Source organism: Ranitomeya imitator, chromosome 10 (assembly GCF_032444005.1).
Source record: "Ranitomeya imitator isolate aRanImi1 chromosome 10, aRanImi1.pri, whole genome shotgun sequence".
Lineage (NCBI taxonomy): Eukaryota > Metazoa > Chordata > Amphibia > Anura > Dendrobatidae > Ranitomeya > Ranitomeya imitator.
This window is the reverse complement of record NC_091291.1, coordinates 13548320-13565028: the sequence shown is the minus strand read 5'-3', so window position 1 is coordinate 13565028 and position 16709 is coordinate 13548320. Positions and strand designations below refer to the sequence as shown.

Below are 16709 nucleotides of genomic sequence, written 5' to 3'. Positions count from 1 at the left end.
GGCAGAGTGCTGGACACAGATGGGGCAGAGTGCTGGACACAGATGGGGCAGGATTGGAAACAGATGGGGCAGAGTGCTGGACACAGATGGGGCAGAGTGCTGGACACAGATGGGGCAGAGTGCTGGAAACAGATGGGGCAGGATTGGACACAGATGGGGCAGAGTGCTGGAAACAGATGGGGCAGAGTGCTGGAAACAGATGGGGCAGAGTGCTGGAAACAGATGGGGCAGAGTGCTGGACACAGATGGGGCAGAGTGCTGGACACAGATGGGGCAGCGTGCTGGACACAGATGGGGCAGCGTGCTGGACACAGATGGGGCAGCGTGCTGGACACAGATGGGGCAGTGTGCTGGACACAGATGGGGCAGCGTGCTGGACACAGATGGGGCAGAGTGCTGGACACAGATGGGGCAGCGTGCTGGACACAGATGGGGCAGCGTGCTGGACACAGATGGGGCAGAGTGCTGGACACAGATGGGGCAGAGTGCTGGACACAGATGGGGCAGAGTGCTGGACACAGATGGGGCAGAGTGCTGGAAACAGATGGGGCAGGATTGGACACAGATGGGGCAGAGTGCTGGAAACAGATGGGGCAGAGTGCTGGAAACAGATGGGGCAGAGTGCTGGAAACAGATGGGGCAGAGTGCTGGACACAGATGGGGCAGAGTGCTGGACACAGATGGGGCAGCGTGCTGGACACAGATGGGGCAGCGTGCTGGACACAGATGGGGCAGCGTGCTGGACACAGATGGGGCAGCGTGCTGGACACAGATGGGGCAGCGTGCTGGACACAGATGGGGCAGAGTGCTGGACACAGATGGGGCAGCGTGCTGGACACAGATGGGGCAGCGTGCTGGACACAGATGGGGCAGAGTGCTGGACACAGATGGGGCAGAGTGCTGGACACAGATGGGGCAGAGTGCTGGACACAGATGGGGCAGAGTGCTGGAAACAGATGGGGCAGGATTGGACACAGATGGGGCAGAGTGCTGGAAACAGATGGGGCAGAGTGCTGGAAACAGATGGGGCAGAGTGCTGGAAACAGATGGGGCAGAGTGCTGGACACAGATGGGGCAGAGTGCTGGACACAGATGGGGCAGCGTGCTGGACACAGATGGGGCAGCGTGCTGGACACAGATGGGGCAGCGTGCTGGACACAGATGGGGCAGAGTGCTGGACACAGATGGGGCAGAGTGCTGGACACAGATGGGGCAGCGTGCTGGACACAGATGGGGCAGCGTGCTGGACACAGATGGGGCAGAGTGCTGGACACAGATGGGGCAGAGTGCTGGAAACAGATGGGGCAGGATTGGACACAGATGGGGCAGAGTGCTGGAAACAGATGGGGCAGAGTGCTGGAAACAGATGGGGCAGAGTGCTGGAAACAGATGGGGCAGAGTGCTGGACACAGATGGGGCAGAGTGCTGGACACAGATGGGGCAGCGTGCTGGACACAGATGGGGCAGCGTGCTGGACACAGATGGGGCAGCGTGCTGGACACAGATGGGGCAGAGTGCTGGACACAGATGGGGCAGAGTGCTGGACACAGATGGGGCAGCGTGCTGGACACAGATGGGGCAGCGTGCTGGACACAGATGGGGCAGCGTGCTGGACACAGATGGGGCAGAGTGCTGGACACAGATGGGGCAGAGTGCTGGACACAGATGGGGCAGAGTGCTGGACACAGATGGGGCAGGATTGGACACAGATGGGGCAGAGTGCTGGAAACAGATGGGGCAGAGTGCTGGAAACAGATGGGGCAGAGTGCTGGAAACAGATGGGGCAGAGTGCTGGACACAGATGGGGCAGCGTGCTGGACACAGATGGGGCAGCGTGCTGGACACAGATGGGGCAGCGTGCTGGACACAGATGGGGCAGCGTGCTGGACACAGATGGGGCAGCGTGCTGGACACAGATGGGGCAGCGTGCTGGACAAAGATGGGGCAGAGTGCTGGACACAGATGGGGCAGGATTGGAAACAGATGGGGCAGAATGGAGACAGATGGGGCAGGATTGGAGACAGATGGGGCAGGATGGATACGATGGAGACAGATGGGGCAGGATGGGGAGATCATATGGGGCAGGATGGGAGAACATATGGCTGAGGCCAGGAATGAGACACACGGGGGCTAGGATGGCGAATATTACCATAGGGGCTAATTAAGGGATATTATTATTGCAGTGATGCATTTATTTTATTTTTTGAGTATACTGTTTTAAATGGGGGTCGTTCCTGTTACTGTGTAGAGTGATACTATGTCGCCTTCTTCATGTGGTGTAATGTAGAGGCTGGGAAAATTAAGTAATGTGTTCTACAAGCAGAACTCGAGATAACTGTGTTATTTCCTGCAGAGACGAGTCCTGGCTGGATGAAGTAATGGCGGTCTGTGCTGGATGAAAGATGAAGGACTTCACCTAGAGACGTCACTGGTGAGTCAGTGTTACCTATACACTGACACTATACACTGTATACTATATACAGAGGTCCTGTGTACAATGTCACCGGTGATCACTGTATTACCTGTACACAGACACTGCATACTAAGTACAGATCTCCTGTGTATAATGGCACTGATGGTGATAGTATTGTGGGTTTTTTTTTTTTTATTACTGATCAGTATTGTAGTATTCAGTCACTATGTGGTGGTAATATGCGGTCTGGTCATGGTGTAGCGGTATTTGTTCCTTGTATTTTATATTATTCGATCACTGTGGTGGTAATATGTGGTCTGGTCATAGTGCTGTGGTATTTGTTCCTTGTATGTAGTATTATAGGTCATTTTAAAAATTGAAAAATAAATAAAAATATACCTAAATTGTATTGCATATTTTAACAAATATTTAATAGGTTACAGCAGAGTAGGGCCTGGCCAAAAGTGTCTACCGTGTTATGGTGGCGGCTTAAAAAATCTTTTGGCCAAAACAAAAGCTGCCGGCTATATGTGTGATCTGGTGATGGGAACTGTCAATGTGTGATAGGTGAGAAGTGCAGATTTTCCAAGAGAGGTGGGACTGCGGACAGTTCGAGGGGTGGAGCCTGGAGGCGGGGTTGGGGTGGAGCCTGGACGGTGTTTCAAGGGGGCCCCGAAAATTTTGCCAGTATGGGGCCCCGAAATTTCTAGTGGCAGCCCTGCATACACTGGTTATAATGTACCATACTTTGGGTCTATCTGAATGTCAATAGGGGACAAAAAGGAATTTTCCTCTCTGTGGCAAATTGCTGTTTTTTGTTTTTCTCTCGCTCACTTATAGTCTATCATTCTAAATGGTAGAACTTCATGAACTTGGATTTTTTTTTTAAATAAAACACTAACCATACAAGTGTTCAACTATGTCCATCGTAGAACATACCGATACATAGGATACCGGTATTCCATCTATCTGTTATAATTGCCCCAAAACAAGGAGAACAGGACGGATTTTCAGTAAATATTTCCATGCAATTGTGTTTCTATGATAACATTGTTAGGACATCGTCACCTACCATCACATTCTCATAAACATTGATATGATCCTTTCTGTTCCCTGATGCCTCTGGGAATGAAAGAAAAGATATAATAAGAAGCAAAAATATAATCTACAGACTTTTTATCTTTATGAATCACTTTAAAGTGAATCTCCAACTTTTTTCATCATGTCATTTTTAAATCTAAAATTCTGTTCTGATTAATTTAAAAGTATTTTATCATTACAACTGGTGCTACATTTTTTGGAAACAGAGATCCAAATCAAGTTGAGAGATTACTGCACATTATGATTTTATTATTATTATTGTTATTATTATTATTAATATTTTTGTAAATCCAAGACATCCGTCGCGTTGGGGTGTGATTATTAAGGATAGGCAATTATCAGACAACTCCTTTAAGCAAAAATAGACATCCTTAGATCCACATAATCACGTAGAAAAATTATGTTTATAAGATTCTCTCTCTTTATATCTATATAACTATATAGAGAAAAAAAAACCAACCAGCACTCCTAATGTGAACACGTGCAAGCTGCAAACTGCATCATATAGATAAAAGAGAACACAGCAGCACATGTACATGAATCCAAGCCATGTGAAAACACAGACAAATATTCAATATGAACTATACTTCTCAAAAATAATTTTTTCACCAATTTTTTCAACATTTTTTTTCCATAAAACTTACAGTTATAGATGAAATGAAGATTCTTAGCGCATAAATTCGCCAATTCATGTGTGCCCATCAACCACGGCAAGGTGATCTCCCTCTGATGGGTCCTACTCTACCATACATGCCACTTTTGGGCCACCAGCCTACAACTGCAGCAGTGACCAGGTCCATGGCCCTGGGCATTCACTAAAAGTCAATTAAAGGGGAAAATAAAAGTTTGTAGGGGGGGTGTTCGTGACGCCACCCGTGGTGTTCAGTAGTAAGGAGATGGCTGATGCTGCGGTTCAGGTCCACTTGGGCAGTTGGTGATGCAGCAGAGATGTTAAATTAAAGTCAATGATGGTGACTGTTGTAATGCAGGGCAGGTGATGCAGTAAAGAATTCTGAGGACACAGCAGGGTGCAGTTTCCACACTTAACTCACAGTTCTTAGATGCAGTCCCGAGCCGGGTGCTGTGTCCTCTTGGTCTGTGGTCCAGCCAGCTCTCAGGTAATTTGGGGTTCATTTTCCCGAGACTCCCTTTCTTATGTTCCTTCCCTGGTTGTCTCTCAGTGCTGGCTTCGCTCTCCTGCCCTGCGCCTTACACACAGTGTCACAAGCCAGCAGCCTCGGATCCCGTCGGGAGATGTCCTCCTGGCCCCCTTGATCCTATGCGGCTGCCTTTTTGGCGAATGTGTGTGTCTGTGGCACATACAGATGCCACAGACTCTGGCTTGCTAGCTGAACCTTGTAGTTCCTCCACTAGTCTGGGGCCGGTCCCCCCACTGCGACCTGGTCCTTCCACCCGACTTCGGTCGGCATGAATTCGGATCCACAGGGTGGATTCCTCACTTCCCTGGCCCCTAGGACCCCTTCCTTTCTTTTCTCAGGAGCTTCTTCCTTCACGTCTGCTCCCTTCAACTCCTCGCCAACTCCTCTCACTGACTAACTTTCTCTCCACCTGTCACACCACTCCCTGACAGAGCTGGGGCCCCTTCCCCCTAGCCTGGGGCAGTGTCGTGTTGGATGAACATGTGTGAGTCCCGGGTAGTGCCCCATCCTTACCCGAGAGCGGAGTACCACACCTCTGGATGAGGTGCAGTACCTCTGTGGTGACTAGACCCTCAGGGCCGCCACAGACAGATAAAACTAAGATCAACCTGTACCAGAATGATGGGAAGAAGAAACCATTGAGAAGGCTTTGAATGATTCATGATACAAAGAACAGCACATCCCGTGTAACACATGGTGATGGCACGGGCATGCATGGCTTCCAATGGCACTGGGTCACTACTAGTGTTTATTGATGATGTGACTGAAGACAGGAGCAGCTGGATGAATTCTGAAGTATACAGAGTGAAACTTTCTGATCAGATTCAACCAAATGCAGCAAGGTTGATAGAACATTGCTTCACAGTACAGATGGACAATGACCCAAAGCATATTGTGAAAGGAACCCAGGAGTCTTCTAATGCGAAGAAGTGGAATATTCTGCAATAACCAAGTCAATCTCCAGATCTCATCCCTATCGAGCCTGAATTTCAGTTGCTCAGGTCAAAATTTAATGCAGAAAGACCCAAAAACAAGCAACAATGTAAGTCAGCTGCAGTAAAGTCCAGCAAAGCATAACAAAGGAGAAAACCCAGCAATGGTGACGTCCATGGCTTCCAGACTTCAGGCGGTCATTGCCTACAAAGGATTCTCTACAAAGTATTAAGAATAAACAATTTTTTTTTTGGAAAGTTAATTTGTCCAATTATTTTTAAGGAGGTTTTTTTTAGGAAAATGGTTGCAATTCCTAAACGTTTCACATGATATTTTTGTTCAACCCCTTTAACTAAACCTGAAAGTCTCCACTTCAATTGGATCTCAGTTATTTCAGTTTAGATCCAAAATAGTGTTATGCAAAGCCCAAATTCGGTCACTGTGCAAATACTTCTGGACCTAACGGAATGCACACAAACAACAGACAGAAAGCACTATAGTGTCATCTGCTGGACCTACGCGTTTCAAACAGAAATGTTGATAATCATGTAATGACATTGTTAGAAGTACACAATCATATTGCGTGATAAGAATAAATCCTTTTTTCCTTCTTCCAGGTGAAAATAGTCTGAACCTGAACAGGTGAAATGCCAATTACTTGGTTAAAAATGAATCTAGAGGACATGTGTTATGTGAGTTCAGTTTCTAAATACTGTGAAAACTATTTTATGTACATTCTCCATGTAGATGTCATAGGTCTCAGTGTGATGTAATGCTGGACAGACACTAGGTATTAATAGAGGCTGAAAAGCTGTAAATTCCAATAGAGCTAATCCATGTGTGGATGTGGTGGCCATTCCTGGTCATATATCCATGTATCTGCTGTGTCTATTTGCTGTGGAGTCTGTAAAAAATCCATAATGTGTGAACACATTGTACACTAATCTTCACTGTTGTACTGTCACATTTTACAAATTTTCCAGTGTTTATGACTTTTTCTTCTTTTCACTATGGCAATCTACAGAATGGGAGGAATAGATTTAAGCAACAGCAGGTGTGAAAAAGACTTGGGTATACTAACAGATCACAGGCTGCACATGAGTCAACAGTGTGGTGCAGCAGCAAAAAAACAAACACAGTTCTAGGATGTATAAAGAGAAGCATAGAGTCTAGGGCTCAAGACGTAATTATCTCCCTCTACTCCTCCTTGGTCAGACCTAATTTGGAATACTGTGTCCGGTTCTGGGTACCATATTTTAAAAAAGACATTGAAAAACTAGAGCAAGTTCAGAGAAGAGTTACCAGGATGGTAAGGGGACTGCAAACTATGTCCTAAGCAAACATCTAAAGGGCTGTCACATTGTAGAAGGATCATCCTTATTCTCATTTGCACAAGGAAACATGGGAAACAATGGAATCAAACTGAAAGGGAGAAGATACAGATTAGATATTAGAAAAAAAAAATCACAGTGAGGGTGATCAATGAGTGGAACAGACTGCCACCATAGATGGTGATTTCTCCTTCAATGGAAGTCCTCAAACAGAGACTGGGCAGATATCACTCTGAGAAGATTTAGTGACTCCTGCATTGTTGGACACAATGACCCTGGAGGTCCCTTCCAACTCTAATATTCTTTTCTATGATTCTATGATGATCTGTGAGCTCTGACATCATCTCAATATCCAGATTCACCTCAAAATGGCTGCTACATCTCCTGATTCTGCTTTTATGTAGACAATGATAGGTCCTCCTGATTGGTTGCATTGTGATTGTTGCAAGACATTATGAAGAAGCTGCCCAAGGCTACAAGATATTTCTCTGGCCGATGCAATCTTCTGCAATGTTTAAAATGTGCGCAGTCATTTTAGAGATTTTGCAAGTGAATGACAAATTATTTGTGTTACCGCGTTCGGTACACTCTCTACAATTTCACATTGAATTGATTTGCTTATCTCTACTATTAGTCATTTTTGGTAGCCTTAGTCTCTAATTGAGAACACATTGCACATTTTTTTTTCTTACCTTTTTTCTTCTTTGTTAAGATTTTCCTGTATAAGAAGACACTTATAATAATAATTAGTACACCTCCCAAGATTGCACCAATGGTAAGTCCAATTATAAGTCCTGTGGAATTCTCATATTCTATGTATTCTAAAAAAATAATAAAAAAAAATAAAAATAAGCATAAGTACGGTAATACTTGTAATGGATTAAATCGGGGAAAAAATAGTAAAAGAGGGGTATATGGGGACCTACAATTGGGTCAGAAGTGTCAAATGGAGGGGGACATGTCCAGAATACATTCAAAGCTCAGGAATAAACCACTGATTACCCAATTACTTGACATCTTTACCTGTAGTCACATTCACATACACAGAGTCAGTAGCTGTGCGGAGAGTCACCGTGTTCCTCACCACACACGTGTACAGTCCTTCATCCTCGGGGGCAGCTTTACTAATAGCATATTTGCTTGATTTTTCCTGTATGTCTGTGCCATTAAGCTTCCATTGGTATTCGGGAGGTGGGACAGAATCAGCAGAACATGTTAATGTGATGGAGGAACCAGGCCTCACAAATGATGCACCTTTCATTTGTACCTTGTCTGGGCCATCTGTAGAAGAAAAGAGGATCAGGCTCCACTTCACCGAAACAGAGAGGTCTCCTTGGAATTGATAGAGATTAAACTAAGGGGGACCCCAAAGAATTGGTGTCACACTGCCATGCCACTTGACCTGAATTCATCAAGACTGGTGCCGGTCTTGATGAGGAGGTGTTTGAGGTGCTGGATTTATTAAGAGGTGCACATCTCTACGTAAATATGGCATGTCTGAAAAGTTGCATGCACCTCCATGTGCTTTACGACAAAAAGTTACTCCAAGCCAAAGCCTGGAGCGCAAGTTACACCACAGCTTGTCATAAAGTAGAGGAGCTGTGGTGTTATGATCCCGTTCTGCCCCAGCTCCACACATTATGCCGGATGAAATTTGGGTGAAAAATGGAAAAATGTTCAACTCAAAAATGTCATGCTTTATTAAAGACCAGATTTCTAATGAATAGAGTCCCTGGGTGGGTAAATTAGGCTGCAAACACCACCTTGTCATTTGTGGGTGGCTGATAGTGGCTAAAAGTCTGAGTGTCAATTTTGGGGTGTTAGAGTGACCTGTATTGTAGTAGTAGACATAGTAGTAGAATATCAGCAAGGACACAAAATGAAAATATAGTCTAGGATGATCACACCAGTATAACTCTGATGGTTACTCACAGGCCACAGTCACTGGGTACAGATCACTGACAAGGTTTCGAGCTTCACACCGGTATTCTCCTGCATCTCCTCGCTTAACACTGGAGAAGGTGAGAGTCTTATCATCTCCAGATAATTTGGCTCCAGATGGGACACTGGCACCATTCCTGGTCCACCTTATGGTCGTAGCTTGTACGGTGTTACAAGTTAGGGTGAATGACTCCTTCTCCTTGAGTTGGGTGGTGGACGCTGTGATTCTAGGCTTAGTGACCCCTTCTGTAAATTAAGGAACATAAGGGTCAACTGTGATGTTTCAAATTATCTATAAAGCTTAAGAGTAGAGTGGAAATATTAATAAAATAAGCAAAAGCTGATGTGTCTCAGAGTAACTAAGGTACTAATTCCTATCTCAGGGTGGCATAGAAGCATGGACGCGACAATCCTTTTGAACAGTGTCAAATTTTCTTCACTGCATGTGGGCATAGTTTTTTTTTAAAACAATTCATCAGCGACTTTATTACACTGTCCTTGTAGACACTTCTTACACACAAACCTCTTCTAGCCTCTTCACCACAACAGTTCTCTCATATATAACATATTGACCGTCCAATTCTCTAGACTCTCCTGGCTCCTTGGGGGTTTGATTATCCTCTCCTTCCTTAGCAGCTCTTCCTCCCTGTTACAGCTGGAAACAACACATTCCTGACTATCGTCTTGCCATTAGGACTGTTCTTCACTAGGTCATTATCCTCCTACGCTGCTTACAGGTGGCTCCTACCTTCTCCACAACTGCTCCACCTCTGCAACTGACCATGAGTGTAAGAAACCAGCTCTAAATAATCCAAATCAGACTCTCTACGCTCAGTGTCAGTGCAGTCATCTGACCACATAACCCCTAAATGTCTGGGTATTTGCAGTGTTGCCATGACTACTCAGAATTCATATACATATAAGATGCACCAGAGCACTGCGATAAGTGAATACATATACTCCAATTTTGCTGTACATATTGAAAACATAATAAACTTTAACTAACAGTTTTTGGTCAAAGAGCACAAAATCCATCCATGCCAGAATATACCTTGTAGCCTAAGGCAGGACAACCCCTTTAAGGAAATGTATGTATATACCTTGTGCTACAGTACATTGAGGCATCTTATAACCTGATAAATTATTATTACTTTTATAGCTGCAGTGCACATGACATTAGTATTGTCGATGACCAGGTAAGGGTTACATTCTTAAATCGCCAAACCCCAAGCCCCTAATCGGAGCTCCCACCAACCAAATAAGGACAGAACTCCAGCATTGGATAAAATTGGCCACAGCGGCCTTTATTATAAACGTACAAAACACATAACAGTAACATAAGCTGGGAAGGGTCCTTGAAGCTCAAAATCTGGTGTTAACCATACGAGAAAATTAGTGGACTTAAACCAACCATAATTTACTCTCAGCCGTTACCCCACAGGCTCGAGAGCACTAAAATACCCCTAAGGGTTACCATTGTCCACTTACAACTTGCCAAATTGCCAAATTCCCCCAAATCACCAGACCCGAAACCAAAATTTATACTAACTGAAGAATCCATATCCCAACGGATCCCCCAGGCCAATTTAGCACCAACTCCAAGGCCCCCTCCCACCACCACAACGAGGGTGCTTGACCACCTCAAGTACCCAAGAACCCACAACCCTTGACCGCTATGGCTCTCTCAATACCATTCTGCAACCCGAGGGCCCACAAATCAATGCCCACCGTGTTCAAATGACACCATCGCCCAGAAGTAATTCTTCACCCCATTCTCCAATTCGAAATGAATGCCAGGCCCCCCATTCCTGACGACAAAACCAGATATCGCTCGATTTACCTTAATGCGAGCTTTATTAATCCTGACCACCGATCTAGCATGCCTCCAACACTTCCGTGGAACGATATCCGACCACTCTATAACCATCTCTCGAAAAAGAAACCCATAATCTAAGCAAGTCATGCTTAATATCCCTTATCAACTCCCGAAAAGGGCAAACCCCCAAGTCATTTCCATCAATGTGCAACACCAAAATGTCAGGAGGCCTGTCCAACCGAACCCCATTATGCGCCTCCTGTATAACTCTGTTCCAATTCCAACCCCGAAAACCCAACCATCTGATAACGGCCACCTCCCAGGCGTATACGTTTGGCGTATACAGTGTGTGTGTATGTGGTGCATATGGTGTATAGTGTCTGTCTGTGTGTGCGTGGTGCATATGGCATATATAGTGTGTGTGTGTGGTGAGTACAGCATATACAATGTGTTTGCTTGTGTGTATGTGTGGTATGTACGGCGTGTACAGTGTGTATCTGTTTGTGTTTGGTGCAACGGTGTTCCGCTGGTGGTACCGCACAAGAGGCTGGTACCACCAGCAGTTTCCATATTGAGACACCCATCATTTGGGTGTCCCAATATGGCGGTTGGTGAAATTCCGCTGCTTGGAATTCTGGGATCCAGACACATCTGGACGGAACAGGATGTGAAGACATTACAAGGTAAGTATCTACTCAGACTGGATTTCTTTGCTCCCCATGTTTTGCCTTTTGGTCGTTCCATATTCAGGGTAATGAGGAGGAACATGAGAAAATAAGGTAAAACTTGCCGCAGCGGACACTGTGGATCAAAACATGTCCAAGTCTAAAAGGCTGTAATAGCTGCAATGCTGATGGTAATAGCAGATATCAGGAATCATGGGAGTAATCCGTAATGGCGCATAATTACACTGGCAATGGTATATCCAAGTCGCAGCCATTAGGATGAGGTTCATCAGCTCCAGCGAGTGCAGAAGACTTTGATAATGACACATCCACAGCATTACTGGGTCTATTGTATCTAGATTCTTATCTAGAGGGAAACCATTCTGACCGATACTCATGTATGAAGAGTTTCTCTGGCAGCCAATCAGAATCCAATATTCATTCCTCTGGAGCAGGTTAGGAAATAGAAGCTGACGTCTGATTGGCTGCGATGGGCAATTAGGACACTTTTGCGTGAAACAGTTCTCATACATGAGGCGCAGTGTGAACATGTAACAGACGGAGAGGGAGGAACAGAAAATGATGCTCACCGTAGACGTTCAGGATCACATTAAACTCCAGTGCTGATGTCAGCGCCAGTGCAGCCACTATATAATTCCCCCCATCTGTGACACAAAGATCTGTGATGTGTAATGATGTTCCGTTATTGAAAACCGAGATCCGATCATTGTGCAGAAGTCCGGGAAATAATATGGGAGGACTATTACCAGGAACATATGTCAGGATCAGATTCTGATGAGTTTTATCTGCTCCTTTATACCAGGCGACCAGCTCGAGTTTGGCATTAATCCCAGTAACGCTCAGGGTGACAGATCCACTAGTAACCGGATACTGAGGGATCAGCCGGATACTGATCTGTCCACTGGTCACATCCATCGTGAAGACGAGGAGAACTGAAAGAGAAAAGTTAATCAGTTTCTTTGCATCCTTTACGTCAACTCAAAACTTTATATTAAATCATCATTGACTTTGCAATGTACACGGGAAGTATCCACCAGACATAGCTCCCCAGAGAGAAGCCCTGACAAAGACCACTGTATGTCACACAGCTCTGATTACACACAAAGTATTATGAATAGGGTTGAGCGACCTTTACTTTTATAGGATCGGGTCGGGTTTCACGAAACCCGACTTTTTCAAAAGTCGGGTTGATTGAAATCGGCCGATCCTATAAAAAAGTCGGGGTCGGGGTCGGCCGAAACCCGAAACCCAATGTAGTGCATTGGGTTTCCATGGTTCCCAGGGTCTGAAGGAGAGGAAACTCTCCTTCAGGCCCTGCGATCCATATTTTAGTGTAAAATAAAGAATTAAAATAAAAAATATCGCAATACTTACCCTCTGACGCGCCCTGGTACTAACCGGGAACCTTCCTCCTTCGAATCAGCGCTTCCAGGACCTTGCGGTGACGTCACGGTGACGTCGCGGCTTGTGATTGGTCGCGCGGCCGCCCATGTGACCGCTCGCGCGACCAATCAGAAGCCGTGACGTCACCGCGACGTCACCGAAGGTCCTGCAAGCGCTGATTCTTAGGAAGGAAGGCTTCCGGAAAGAAGCAGGGCGCGTCCGAGGGTGAGTATATTCCTATTAGGTATATACTCACCCTCGGACGCGCCCTGCTTCTTTCCGACAGCCTTCCTTCCTAAGAATCAGCGCTTGAAGGACCTTTGGTGACGTCACGGCTTCTGATTGGTCGCGCGAGCGGTCACATGGGCGGCCGCGCGACCAATCACAAGCCGTGACGTCACCGAAGGTCCTTCATGCGCTGATTCTAAGGAAGGAAGGTTCCCGGTTAGTACCAGGGCGCGTCAGAGGGTAAGTATTGCGATATTTTTTATTTTAAATCTTTATTTTACACTTAAATCTGAATTCCGATACCAATTCCCGATATCTTAAACATATCGGGAATCGGTATCGGAATTCCGATTCCAGATTCAAAAGATCGCCGACTTCATGGCCGACCCCACACAGGGGTCGGGTCGGGTTTCATGAAACCCGACCTTGCCAAAAGTCGGAGACTTTTGAAAATTTTCGACCCGTTTCGCTCAACCCTAATTATGAATATTACATTTTTTTCCATTGTAGGTCTTAGAATGCTGAGCTCTGTATAACCCGCCCCACACCTCTGATAGGCAACTTTCTGTGCGCAGCGCTTATTGATGGAAAGCTACTAATCAATGGCGGGGTTACATAGAGTAAGACTAGTACTTCTATTCTGCACTGTTTTTTTCTTATTACCCTTTTCTTCTTATCTATAGCCTTATTTGTCATGCTCCTTGAGCCTGCAAGTACTTTCTATTTTGTGCAGATTTGTGTGCTACTTACTTTCCCTCTCCTGCTATCTCTAACACTGAAAGGAGGGAGGAGGAGAGAAGATGGCAGAAGGCACTGATGGATTTGTAACATTTTTGCAAAAATACTCAACAAAACATAAGACTAATAATTGCAAAAACAGAAAAATAATAGAAAATAAATTCTGTACGGAAGTAAATGAACAACAAGTGAATGTTTACATAACTTTTATGGTTAGAGTAGAATTTTTTTTTCACAGCAGTAGAAATATTCTGAGAAAGCGCGCAACTGCAGCGCCCCAGGGTCCTGGTCGTTGCAGTAATATCATTCTCCTCTAGGGGGGAGTGATGTTACGTGTGGAGGCAAAGAATGACAGCCGAATCCAGGTATCACAAACATGCAACACATTTCGCACTCCAGGCCACCAGGGGGAGCTATGCTCCTATTTATTAGGGTATTCTTCACACTTAGGCAAAACTAGTTGCCTGGAGAGGAAGTTAGGCAGTTGCTGGCTGAGATTTGCTCAGGTAGTTGGTCCCTGACAGGGGTGGGAGCCTGTCAAAGGCTGAGGCAGAAGGACACGGAGTTGTGCCTGCCCTGAGTGCTGCAGTTCCTAAGAAAGGACACGAAAAGAGAACTGTATTGTAGAGAGGGTGAAGAAGTCATAGCAAAGGAGTGGATACCAGAAGGAGTTCTGCCCTGCACAGGCTGCCTCCTTCTGAGGCGCAGGATCCCGGTAGCCGGGACACCGAGGGAGCAACAGTTCTTTATGCCTTGCTCCAGAGACCGGCAGGACAGCTAATTGCAAGTTACTGATCCGCCCTACACCCAGGAGGCAAGGTGGCACCCACGAAAGGCCGGGGCATGATAGAGTCCCTGTAAAAAGCCTCAAGCCACCTGTCATACAGGTTTGCCCTATCCATCTGGGTGACAGAGAGAGAGACATAACATCTACAACATCTGTGAGGACCTTATGAGAGGCTTAGAAGTAAGGTACTACAACACCAAGGCGCTAGAGGAAGGCTACTGATTTCTATCTGGATAAAGGGACTCTGGACTTGACTCCAAACCGGCCGGACTCTGCCTGGATGATAAAGCCTTCAAGAAAGGTAAAGAGACTGCAACCTTGTGTCCTCGTTCTTCACTGCGCCTCTCACCATCCATACTTCACCTGTGGGAAGGTATACCATCTAGCTGCCATAACATCACCCCAGCGGACCCCTTAGCAGCGTCAGGCACCCTGACCAAATACCACAGGTGGCGTCACGAACATATCCCTTTAAAGACCTTTCCCTTTAACATGGACGTCCCACGGGCTACGGACCGGGTCAGCCTCCGTGACATCCCCCTGAGAACCGAAGGACCCGGTACCGAGTACCCCACTGCCTGCGGGGGCGCTCCACAACCACCATAATATCATCTATTAAACCCGACAGCTAAGAGAAGAGTTTCCACTTAGAGGAGGGATGAAGATACTGATAATCATGACGGAAGGAAGTGATGATTCCAACGCTTGCCTATTCCTCAACTTCTCTTAACAGCTTCCCCTTACTGAGACATGTTCAGATGAGACTATTATAATCCCATGTCCTGGTCACAGCAAAAAATGGAAAGCACACGGACCAATGTAATTGAATGGGGTTAATCAGATGAGAGTTTTTTTCACATGAATCAAGAGTGAAATAAAATCACAACATCCAATAGTCTCTTCCATTTTTCGAGCAGAGCACAAAACTCAGATTTCATAAAGATATACAGTATATAGTAATTATTAATATAAGAAACAGCACTCGCTCTTGTACATTTTTTTACTGTTGCTGCACAAAATCAGATGTAATTCCCAGTCCAAAAATTCAGTCCATACTGGTTGATACTTTCTGCTTGCCTCTCATTTCAACACACTGTAAAGGACTGGCTGACAATTACCATGTATGTTCTAATAGTGACTCGATATTGCACCCAGTGGACATAGATCTCTAACATTACGTTATCACTAGTGTATTGTCCTCTAGATATGATGCTTAATTATTTTTAGTAAAGGTATGTAGCTAGTGCCAGAACAGTCACTTACTAATTATCATTATATAAAGACTGTAACTTTTCATCTATAAGGATCTTACCTGATATTAAGAACCCCCTCATTGTTGTGTGTCTGCCCTGTAGATCTATCATAGAATAAGGAAGTTTTCTTGAGAAGCAAATCCTTCTACTGATTTCAGACTGATTAAGCAATGAGAATACAAAATGTTTTTAACCTCTTAAATGTCATGCCTGCCAAATTACCACAGTGGTAGAAGTCTGAATCTTTTATATTTCGAGAGGGATTGTCTGATATATTTAGGACACTTTATCCTGAATGTGTGACCATAGCCGGCCATAGATATACAGTATGTGACCTGTTCGGCCATTATTATAGCGCCATTTATTCCATGGTGCTTTACATGTGAAGAGGGGTATACATAATGAAAACAAGTACAATAATCTTATACATAATAATCTTTATATAGCGCTAACATATTCCGCAGCACTTTACAGTTTTGCACACATTATCATCGCTGTCCCCGTTGGGGCTCACAATCTAAATTCCCTATCAGTATGTCTTGGGAATGTGAAAGGAAACCCACGCAAACACGGAGAGAACATACAAACTCTTTGCAGATGTCCTTGGTTGGGTTTGAACCCAGGACTCTCCACTGAGCCACCATGCTGCCCATCAAGAGAGAGGACCCTGCCCATGAGGGCTCACAATCTACAAGGGATGGGTGAGGATACAGTAGGCGAGGGTAGAGCTGGTCATGCAGCGGTTTGGTGGATCGGTGGTTACTGCAGGTTGTAGGCTTGTCGGAAGAGGTGGGTCTTCAGGTTCTTTTTGAAGGTTTCTATGGTAGGTGTTGGGTAGGCAATCCAGTGACACAGTGTGCCAGCAATCAGAGCACATACAGTGATCTGACAATAACCCAAAAACAATAGAACGAGCTCTGAGACGTGGAATCTCTGTAG

At 45.4% G+C, this 16709-nt stretch overlaps 1 protein-coding gene across 2 annotated transcripts in view; it reads right to left on the bottom strand.

Moving 5' to 3' along the window:
* LOC138652308 (carcinoembryonic antigen-related cell adhesion molecule 8-like) overlaps positions 1-15880 on the bottom strand; it is a 34816-nt gene extending 18936 nt beyond the window's left edge. The window contains exons 1-6 of one of the 2 annotated variants that reach the window (XM_069743098.1): positions 15830-15880; positions 11951-12313; positions 8871-9125; positions 7962-8219; positions 7631-7759; positions 3486-3535 (exon numbers count right to left, since the gene is read on the bottom strand). In XM_069743098.1, coding sequence (XP_069599199.1) covers positions 3486-3535; positions 7631-7759; positions 7962-8219; positions 8871-9125; positions 11951-12313; positions 15830-15851 — 1077 coding nt within the window. In that variant the 5' untranslated portion in view covers positions 15852-15880. The remainder of the gene's footprint in view (positions 1-3485; positions 3536-7630; positions 7760-7961; positions 8220-8870; positions 9126-11950; positions 12314-15829) is intronic. The other variant, XM_069743099.1, reaches the window with a different exon arrangement.
* Between the last annotated feature and the right edge of the window lie 829 nt (positions 15881-16709).